The sequence below is a fragment of the Sebastes umbrosus genome, chromosome 16 (genome assembly GCF_015220745.1).
Source record: "Sebastes umbrosus isolate fSebUmb1 chromosome 16, fSebUmb1.pri, whole genome shotgun sequence".
Lineage (NCBI taxonomy): Eukaryota > Metazoa > Chordata > Actinopteri > Perciformes > Sebastidae > Sebastes > Sebastes umbrosus.
Genome location: NC_051284.1, coordinates 16,491,725 through 16,502,335, shown reverse-complemented (window position 1 = coordinate 16,502,335; position 10,611 = coordinate 16,491,725). Strand labels below are relative to the sequence as shown.

Below are 10,611 nucleotides of genomic sequence, written 5' to 3'. Positions count from 1 at the left end.
AATTATCAACCTGCAATTTCAGTTCAGGTTATGGAAAGCCAGTAGGACATTTTGTAAATCTTAACTTTCCTCTCTGAGATTTAACAGAAAAACAAACATTAGCAGAATGGCATAAACAAAATTGTTAAATCAAGTTGCATTCCCTTACAATTATGTAGTTAAATTCGAAAATAAATGAAATCTCACCCTGTCTAAGGTTGTCAGAGACATTTAACTTAAAGGTAAAAAGCAAGAACAGATACAGGGAATTTACAAACATCCAAGTACATTATTGAGCAAATAAAATAAACAGAAAGACAAACTTGGGTTTGGTTTATAAAATGTTTTATTGTTAACATAGCTGATACATAGGGATTCAAACAGTTCCACAAGGCTTTTGGGGACTACAATTGAATGAATAGCAAAACAATAGTGGTCCAAATCTCTAATGACAATCACTGGACAGACTAACAAATCACCCACTTGTCGGATGTGTACAAACCTGCATTGAAAATTACTAAACTTGACACTTGGACTTGTGTGTGGTACAGCATTTGTTCCCATTCCAGTGTACTATCTCAAGAGACATGCATGACAGAATTGTCTTCTTCCCATTAAAAAGGTCCCTGCATTTGGTCAGACAAGCCCCACCATTTTTCCCCTCCCCAAACAACAGGCATGCTTCAGTGAAAGAGTGGCATCATAACCAGGGCAGAAAGTGAGGGTTAAACCAATTGGCACTACTTGGCTGTATTATAATATTTGTTGCCAGCATGTAAAGTGCACTAGCTTTCCCTGCAGTATGAAAATTCCATCTGTTTGAAGTTGGACTTCAGCTGCTGTAACCGTACCAGGTAAGAGACAGACATTTAAAAAAGCTAAGGGGGAAACTAGTTTTTATATCCAACATTTCTTATTGGAGAAAATCCAAACAGGCTCAATTGATGGGATTTATGCTTCCAGTTGTTCAACAATGGGACTTAAATTTGATTGCCTCTAAATTGAGTTAGAAGTCTGATACCATGTCAAGCTATCAATCACTTTTCTACAGCTGAAACTGCACAAATGGGAAGGCCAGGACAAACACAAACCAAAGGAATGGAGGGTTTCTCTTTTCACCAGTTGTTCAAATCTACATTGTGAAAAGAATGATTTTTTTTAATTATTTCCTTACATGACCCTTTTCAGCATTGGGTTTCATTGGTAGAATGTTTGAGTGGAGCAATAAGGAATGAAGGATGTGTAAAAAGTTTTTTTTTTTTCTTCCTTTTGTTGTTTTTGGAGATGACCCCAACATCGAGAGCTTGCGTTTTTTATTTTATTTCTCACTTTCTGGGACTGCGTCACCTTCGCACTCTTCATTAGCGTTGTCTGATGTCCATAACTGAGGAGAGAAACGCAGGTATTCGTTAAACATACAGTGGAATACAGCCAAATATCCAGACTCCTTCACTATTTCTGAATTTTGATGAGTTATAGAGATTATTAAAATTGACTTTCTATCCGTCGGTATACGCACAATCCCATAATGGCTGTAAAAATATGATCAGCAATTTGTGCAAATGTACTAATAAAAAATCTGAGCTCTCATTCACACGTTTTCAAAAACCTTTAGCCGTACTTTGTAGAGGCACTTTCTGTAATTTAACCCAACATTGTAGAAATTTGAAACAATTAATCAAAATGCAATATGGCAATAATATCAGTCAAAATAATCGCAATTAGATCTTTTTTCAAAATCTTTCAGCCCTAATTCGAAGTGCAAATATTAAAACTCCCCTTTTAAATAAATCCTGCCTACAAAGAAATTTGGTCACTTGACACTAAATAAATACTGAGGCTTGGTATTCTTCAAACGAAGTGCTGATTAGGTTGTCAAATTTGAAACCCCTTTTTCAACAGCGAAATCGGCGGGGAGGAGGGGGTGACTTTCCGCAACAGGCAATCTGAAAATGGCAGTAGGATATGAGCTTCTCTTTCTGGCAAGACCATGAATCAGGGTTCATACACATTTTGGCCAAAGACTTTTCCAAGACTCTAACCCTATTTTCATGTCCAAAATGTACTGACTTTCGAGGAAAGTTGTTTAGCACACAGCATCCTCAATGAAAGGGTCTGCGTCTGCGCAGCGGCAATGACGAATCTACTCAAGTTCACCTCACCCAGTATATTCTTTGCGTCAAATCCTGGAGGTGTGATCAACTTTTCCAAAATCTTTTGGGATTTCAGGTACATGACTATTCCAGGTCTCTCATTACCGTACTAATCCTAATGAAAGCCTCTGGGGAGAGACTGTCCGGAAGTGTGCACCGTTATACCAATTTGTACGGTTCGTCACGCCTCAACCCTTACTGTGACAGCAGGCTTTAAGCCTTCAAGTGAGGCCATTTCAATAAATTAGTTTGTTTGAAGCATACTAAGACCATAAGACAGATATTGAGGCACCATAACAATATTTATTACACAGTGAAGATAATTTTTGTGCCACGTGAGAACAGAACACTTACTGTCAGGTTGTCTCTGAGGAGTTGCATGATAAGAGTGCTGTCTTTGTAGGACTCCTCATTTAGCTGGTCGAGCTCAGCAATGGCATCATCAAATGCCTGTGAGCAAAAAGGAAAATGTTAACACTTGCAACAAAGTACAACTGCAGACATGGGAAAGTGACCGATTTTTGTAAGAAAGTCTGCAGACCTTTTTAGCCAATTCGCAGGCTTTTTTGGGATCGTTGAGGATCTCGTAATAGAAGACGGAGAAGTTAAGCGCCAAGCCCAAGCGGATGGGATGTGTGGAGTCCATGTCCAGGCTGCAATCAAACGCTTCCTGGTATGCTTGCTGTGAGTTCACAATGATCTCTGGAGACAGAGGAAGAAATCAAACATAATATAATAGTTAATGTATGTATGTCAAGGTTGAAATACAAGTCCACTTAAAGCAACATCTTTTTAAAGTTTAATCTTACCAAAATTTGTCCAAACATTGCATCTTCGATACTAACAAGGTATCATGATGTAAATCAATGGCACCTCTTGTTAACATTAGCCTGTAGCTCCGTGCAGGATTGTGCTGATACTGGCTGCTAACAGCTAAAGTTAACTAGCTCTCGTCCTGCCGATTTCCACACGGATTTGTGTTAAGTAGAATTATCAGGGAAAAAATATGGTGCGTCCCCTAAACACGTCAATAGTGAGTTTACTGCGTCCCAAACGCATTTTCTATCGAGACGAAGGTAGAGTTGGGTCGATTTCCGTTTTTTCCGGTCCGGTCTACAAGTTTACACTGATTTGATTTGCCAACCGGTTGAACCAGCACTTGTCATCATGACATGTTCTGGCAAATTAAAAAGTAGCCGACATCTGCAACAGGTATTGACGGCATCAAAACGCTAAATCCAGCTTGTCTTGCATTAGTAATAACCAATATGACAATGTGATTAACATAATATTATGTTTGTATATAAACGGACTAATGGAGCCGCTGGTGTCTGACAGGCCGTGCGCATCTGCTGAGCTGAGGCTGGTGACATAACACCGGCAACATGAAGGAGATCAAATTTAAGTAGAGGGGGGAAGGGGTGCACGTTGTGTTTGTTTACTAGAAAGCTCATGTGTTTTTTGGGGTTTAAGTGGAATATTGGGAATCAATGTGGCCCAATGACAATCAGTCAGCATAGACCATGGTGATAATTTAATGTTCATTCAGACATTAACTGAAGCAAAGAACTCGTGAATACCAGCTCACAACCAATATTAGTAGAATACTGAAAGACATGCCCATGCAAAATGTCTGTATCAGCACACCAATTTTCTTAATTGGATCTGAAATACACTTTGCTAATAAGAGAACAGAGGGCGGCAGGTGGGGAAGAAATTCTGTCACTACACATTTTTTCCATGTAGGAAAGCTGGAGGCCAATTTGCTGCCACACACTCCTGTTACACCCTCCTATGAGGTGGGGCCCTGTGGTCACACAGCCATGACGCATTGTCCTACTTGACGTCATTTCCAGCTTTTAGCTCTGAGACAAAATCTGACACATTCCCATTTGGAGTGTAAAAAGGCCCAGATTTTTAAAAAAGATAGGGGTGGGGGGTATTTTAGCTTTTACATGCAAATGAAAAAAGACAACTGGACATCACAAAGACTCCCCACTACAACATACAGTACAAATAAAGAGGAGTAAAGTAGTAACAAACAAAAAAAGCAATCACTCAAATTTAACATGAAGGCCTTTCTTCCAGGATGAAATGCCTTTCTAAAATAAAATAAATAGTACAACTGTGAACTCACTTTTTCTCTCATCTCCATCGGCAACTTCAGCAAGGTATCTATAGTAGTCCCCCTTCATCTTTAGATAGAAGACTTTGCTCTCGGCCTGTTTGGAGTTTGGAATTAAATGCTCGTCCAGCAATACCTGTGAAGACAGAAGCAAATACTGAACAGTAAGACTCTGCACACTGTGACAATTGACTGACAGAAGAAAAGCCAAATCTGAAGGATGATATTAAACAAAAGCATTCACGGAAACAGGCACGCTATATTTAGAGAATAGTTACCTATGGTGCCACAATGGGTACACATTAAAGTGAGAAAACAAACACATCCACATTGCATGTTACAACATTAAAAATAGGTGGGGCTCACCCACTGCAAGTGTCCCATTAGCCTCCATCCACCAGAGAGCACTATTCCCTTCGCCCTTCATAGCTGCTCAGCTCAATGGTTAACGAGTACAGTTCTGCTACATCTCATCCAGTGTCATTTAGAAGAGACATTTTGCTCTGTGTCAGTTTCAGCTTAACTCTCTCCAAATTTGTCCACAACCAGGCCAGGCCTCTAGTGTGTCCCCAACTGTCTTCTGCCCCAGATTCCACACTCTTTCTATAAGCCCTCTCTTCCTGTCAGCACTGTATAGTAAAGATTGTCTTATTGCTGACACCAGTCTTATTGCTGATTTTAAAAGACGAGGCCAAGCTCTTTCATTCCCTACTGAAAAGAAGTTACTCAATTCTGAAAGTCTAGGGTAAGATACAAGCGTTGTCAGTGTTGTGTCATACTCCCAATTATTACTTAAAACCGCAAGAGTTCAAAAAAGGACCATGCTTACAGCACGTTCATGTAAAAACCAAAAGGCAGCTCCATCTCTGGCCGGTAAGCAGGATCTGCCTCCATCTAGTCTATATAGTGCAGAAATATGATCAAAGGTAACAGCTAGGAGAAAGTTTTAGCTTAGATGTTCAATGATGAGTTTACTACTCTAACTGCTGCTTACTTTTACATCACTCGCACATGCTTTAAACTTTACACAAAATATAGCAGTTTAATTAAATACTAATTTTAACAACCTTTAGATTGTTAACAAATTAATTAAGTCTGTCCTTTTCAGCTGAAAATGCATAGTTGCTTAGAACAGTGACAGGATTCAACAAAATAGTAATAAATAAGTGGTAACATAGCTAAAATATAAAACAAATCACATCCTGTGATTACACTCTAGGATCCGTCTCTGAATGGACTTGGGAAGATTACCAGGGCTAATCTGTGTCAGTGAAACCGTGGTTTTTGCTCAAATTAAAAGATTTAGAGAATAGATTAACAGATCACTCAGAATGAAAATGCTTGTCAATACCTCGACCCTAACGACAGTCCTGACTGAGAGGCAATATGGTGGTTAGAACAGATATAAACGTCCTTTTAGCCTTTAACTTAAATATATATATATATATATATATATATATATATATATATATATATATATATATATATATATATATATATATATTTTTTTATTTTTAAGTCGAAGGAAAAAGCTTTCCCTTCCAAACCCTGGTGAGAAAGAAGCTGCCCTTGTCTGAGCCAAACCCACCACAGCAGCCACTCCCAAGTCATTTACTGACACAAAGATTGGCTCAGCCGAAACACGCGCATGTCTCAAGTGCAAAGCATTCCTCTTTCACTGCATGCTCTGCACAATAGACAAGAAGAGGGGTAGCCTCCCTCTCAGTGCTTTCACACAAAGCTCTGATTTCAGTCACCAGTACTGACAAGAAAGCACAAACAGTGTTGCTGGATTAAAGCGTGACTGGTTATGTGTGAGCGCCTTTACATGTTAGAAATTGATGTATTTTTCCGTGCATGGACTAAACCCTCATTATCAATTCAAATAGCAACACTACAATTAGCTGTGGGGTGGTTCTTGTTTTTTTAAGATTTTTTTTAAGTAATAATCTTGAAGATTTTCATTTATATAAATGTCTGTTAAGTCACTATCGCCGAACAAGGTAACACAATGGTGACTGAGCCTATGGTCCACTGATGAAAGCCCTTGCATTTGCAGTATTATGATCTGGGTGTCTGTGGCGACATTCCCAGGAAAGACGACACTGTTTGGATCTCTGGGAGGTGAGATCCCAAAACACACCTGCAATTCCCGATTATCGCCATATGTGCCGCCAAAGAGAATGAAACAGATCTTCGAGGTTGTAAATTTAAACTCAGCAAATGTGATAAATCAGACACGATGATGACTGAACAAGAAGAACATGTGGCATTCTGTATGACAACTTTGACAAGAGTTTAATTTTGAAATGTCACACCCCTAGAACACCAGAAGAGCCTAGGGTGGAAATCCAGTTGGAGGAACCCACTTCACATTTTTTTTATATTTTATCTATTACGATGCTTCAGATGTCAAGGTGCAGTCTACAGTGTCATGTTCTGAAGAAGAATTAATAGAATTTGCTCAGCTGGCATCCAGTCTGGTGTACAAGCCCTACATTCACATCCTGTGTGGAAACTGAAGCCCAAACATCTCCAAGCCCCTGCTGCGTCCAAACGAGATCGTCTGGTTTCACAGTCTGCTATGCAGGAAATCAAGACAGAGAGAACACAAGCAGCTCACTTGTCTATTGCAATCTCCTGCGCTTCTGCCTTTGTGGGTGCATAGCTAACCTATCAGACGTCCGCAGACAAGTTACGGCCTGAGGACTGACACACCCTCCTCTGCTGACAAACCCTCAGTCAACACTCACTAGCAGAGATGCTGAAAGCTGAGTCACAGCTGTGCAAGTGCATATTCTCATGTACACATATGGAAAGCTAGCTGAAAATTAATGGGCCCTGTAGCTTTGTAGAAATTATCTCAATCTTACGGATACCGTTCCACCCAGATCTCCTCTGATCCATTATCAAGGCAGGCCTGAAATAATGCAAAGCACCAATCTGTGCTGTTGCATTAGATTAAACAAGAGGTTAAAGTATGCCGTCCCCCTCCCCCAGTATTAAGATAAGCCTTTAAATGTGGAGTTATGTCTGAGAATGCATTTAGCTCAACTGTCAAGCACAGCCTCATTGGTTTCAATGAGTAGGTCTGCAGGAGGGTGTCATTTTTGATGATCTGTACAAACTGGGCTTTAGGGAGTGTATGATTCGTTTAGGCATGTAAATTCTTGCACTTGGCTAACCACATCAGGCTTCTATCTGCCAGATGGGACTACATGGATACTGAACATAGCAGAGCTTTACAGAGCACAGAGCGTATCTTTCCGGTGTGTGTGTCCCGAGTTCTCTCTCTCCACCCATTCAGACACACCTTGCTGGTGTAGTCACTATGACATTTTGTCAGTTCACGCCCTCACATGGTTTCAAGCCCATTGTTCTAAATCCAGATTCCCAAAAGGCAGTGGGAGGACTACATAACACTTCCTTGTCCTCTCCGGCCACATTTATACAACAGAGGAGCTCACAGGAAACAGGGCAGATGCCATTTTTGACACACAACATTGAACTAAATGTGTCACTTTAAATTGTGTTACTACAGATGTGTCATGAAGACAGACAGCTGTGAAAAACTCATGTTATACTTCAAGTTGAGCAAATTTAGTTTCTTCCACCAATTTCTAAGTGTATCCTTAAATAGCTAAGCTACACCAGACATTTATTTTAATACAATAAAACCACTTCAACCACTCTATATATACATATATAAAATTATAGCTCTGCTTTTAGAGTACTTTTTTCCAGGAAGGTAGTCTCCATCTCACATACAAAGATCCATTCTGAAGACTTAAAAATTGGGGTGAAAAAATGGGATACTTACCAGAACCGTGCCGCAGATATCTTGCAGCTCCTTTTCCACAGTCTTCTGATACTCCTTGACCATCTCCTGCTTCTTGTCAGACCCCTCAGCCTTCGTGTTGATACTGGACAACACCCTCCATGCGGAGCGCCTCGCCCCAACCACGTTTTTGTAGGCGACGGACAGCAGGTTCCTCTCCTCGTTAGACAGCTCGTCTCCCTTCTCCGTTACCTCCTTCATGCACTCTGCCATGTCGTCGTAACGCTCAGCCTGCTCGGCCAACTTGGCCCTCGAAATAAGATCCCCTTTTTCCATGGTTTTTATTATTGTATTGGGGACAGATAAACTGGAAATCCGGGGTGACAATCAAGCACTGTTGAGGTTGAAGAATGGGGTGTAGCTGTGTGGTTATTCCCCCACGGCAACGTTACAAGCTGTGGAAAAAGAGTGGATAAAATTAGTATAAAACTATAACTGGAGTGAATAGACAAGAAGAGGGGTAGCCTTCCTCTCAGTGCTTTCACATAAAGCTCTGATTTCAGTCACCAGTACTGACAAGAAAGCACAAACAGTGTTGCTGGATTAAAGCCTGACTGGTTATGTGTGAGCACCTTTACATGTTAGGAATTGATGTATTTTTCCACGCATGGACTAAACCCTCATTATCAATTCAAATAACAACACTACAATTAGCTGTGAGGTGATTCTTTTAAGTAATAATCTTGAAGATTTCCATTTATATAAATGTATGTTAAGTCACTATCGCCGAACAAGGTAACACAATGGTGACTGAGCCTATGGCCCACTCACTGATGAAAGCCCCTTGCATTTGCAGTATTATGAACTGGGTGTCTGTGGCGACATTTCCCAGGATATTCCCAGATAAAATTAGCATAAAAACTATAACTAAAGTGCATAATAATCATTATATGGCATGCATCCAGCCTGGTTTGAGCTGAAAAAGTGGCACCATCTAACGTTAGGTAACAGCAGTCATTAAAATGCCTATAGCCCACTCATGAAAGCCCTTGTATTTGCAGTATTATGAACTGGGTTGTCTGTGTGCGACATTCCCAGGATATTCCCAAATACATTAGTATAAAAATATAACAAGAATGCACAATAGCCTAGAGTCATTATGACATGCATCCAGCCTGGTATGAGCTGGAAAAGTGGCACCATCTAACGTTGGATAACAGCAGTCATTAAAACGCTTAAAGCGAGGAGAAAAAAAACGTGTCCTTAAACTATCACCTTCAATTAGAGGATATTCCCAGATAAAATTAGTATAAATCTATAACTGTTGTGCTATAATAGCCCGTCGATCATTAGCTATATGACATGCATCCAGCCTGGTATGAGATGAAACAGTTGCACCATCTAATGTTAGGTAACAGCAGTCATTAAAATGCTTAAAAGCGAGAAAAAAAAACACGTGTCCTTAAACTATCATCTTTAATTACAAAAACCCCGCTTTCACCATTAACATTACGTTACATACTTACTCCTAAATTACTAGGAATAAGCTCTTAACTGCCTCGGAAGCATAGATCTCTGGTACAAGGTAACACAATGGTGACCGAGCCTATGGCCCACACTGATGAAAGCCCATTGCATTTGCAGTATTATGAACTGGGTGCGACATTTCCCAGGATATTCCCAGATATAATTAGTATAAAACTATAACCTGAATGCACAATACATCCGCCGATCATTATGACATGCATCTAGCCTGAGCTGAAAAAGTGTCATCATCTAATGTTAGGTAACAGCAGTCATTAAAATGCTTAAAGCGAGAAAAAACACGTGTCCTTAAACTATCCCATTTAATTACAAAAACCCCAGTAACATTATGTTACATACTTACTAATAAACTACAGTGTGAAACAATGAATAAGCTCTTAACTGCCTCTGAAGCATAGATCTCTGCTGGCACAGCCCTGTTCCGCACAGCAACCCGCCACAAAGCTGTCTGCTGCAAGCTAACAGGCTAGCTAACAAGCTAGTAGCGAGCTAACAGGATAGCTTTAGCTTCAACGGCCACTCCTTTCTATAAAAGACAACATCACGTTAAGCGCTACTCATACAAATACACTAAAGCAGACCACAATGTACCAGTTTGGCAGTCAATCAGCAATCAAATACTTCAAATGAAAGTGAAAATAAAAGTATTCTGACCTACTGGAGGTCCAAAATCTGCTCCACAAATTGATCCGATTTGAGAGGTTGGTCAGAAAGGCAAAGAACAGCCCGAGCGACAATACAACTAAACGGCAAAAGGGGCCTGTTCCTCTAAGAATGTCGACTGGCCAATCATATGTCGTACTCCCACTTGATCGACAGGGTTTTAACCAATGGGTGTTTAGTGCAGGGGAGAAAGGGGCGGTGCTTCAGAGGGGGGATAGTTTGACAGACCGGAACACTGCAGCGGGCTGGGGCCACGGGGTTTCCTCCAATTAGAGCAAGGGATGAAGACGTCATCGCATTGCCATGGTGATTGCTCGTCCAATCACTGCCCCTGCTTTCACACACGCTGTAGGCTCTGTAGGCGGGTG

General features: G+C 40.5%; 1 protein-coding gene across 2 annotated transcripts; it reads right to left on the bottom strand.

The window, feature by feature from the left end:
- Positions 1 to 307: 307 nt before the first annotated feature.
- LOC119474292 (14-3-3 protein beta/alpha-1-like) lies at positions 308 to 10,389 on the bottom strand. Of its 2 annotated transcripts, none has more exons than XM_037746234.1 (6): positions 10,235 to 10,389; positions 8,078 to 8,490; positions 4,270 to 4,393; positions 2,674 to 2,834; positions 2,487 to 2,582; positions 308 to 1,363 (listed from the first exon to the last, which is right to left on the bottom strand). In XM_037746234.1, the coding sequence occupies exons 2-6, from the start codon at positions 8,369 to 8,371 to the stop codon at positions 1,298 to 1,300; spliced, it is 741 nt and encodes a 246-aa protein (XP_037602162.1). In that variant the 5' UTR covers positions 8,372 to 8,490; positions 10,235 to 10,389; the 3' UTR covers positions 308 to 1,297. The 2 variants fall into 2 exon arrangements, with proteins under 2 accessions (XP_037602162.1, XP_037602163.1); XM_037746235.1 differs by having other exon boundaries at positions 10,239 to 10,259.
- Positions 10,390 to 10,611: the final 222 nt, after the last annotated feature.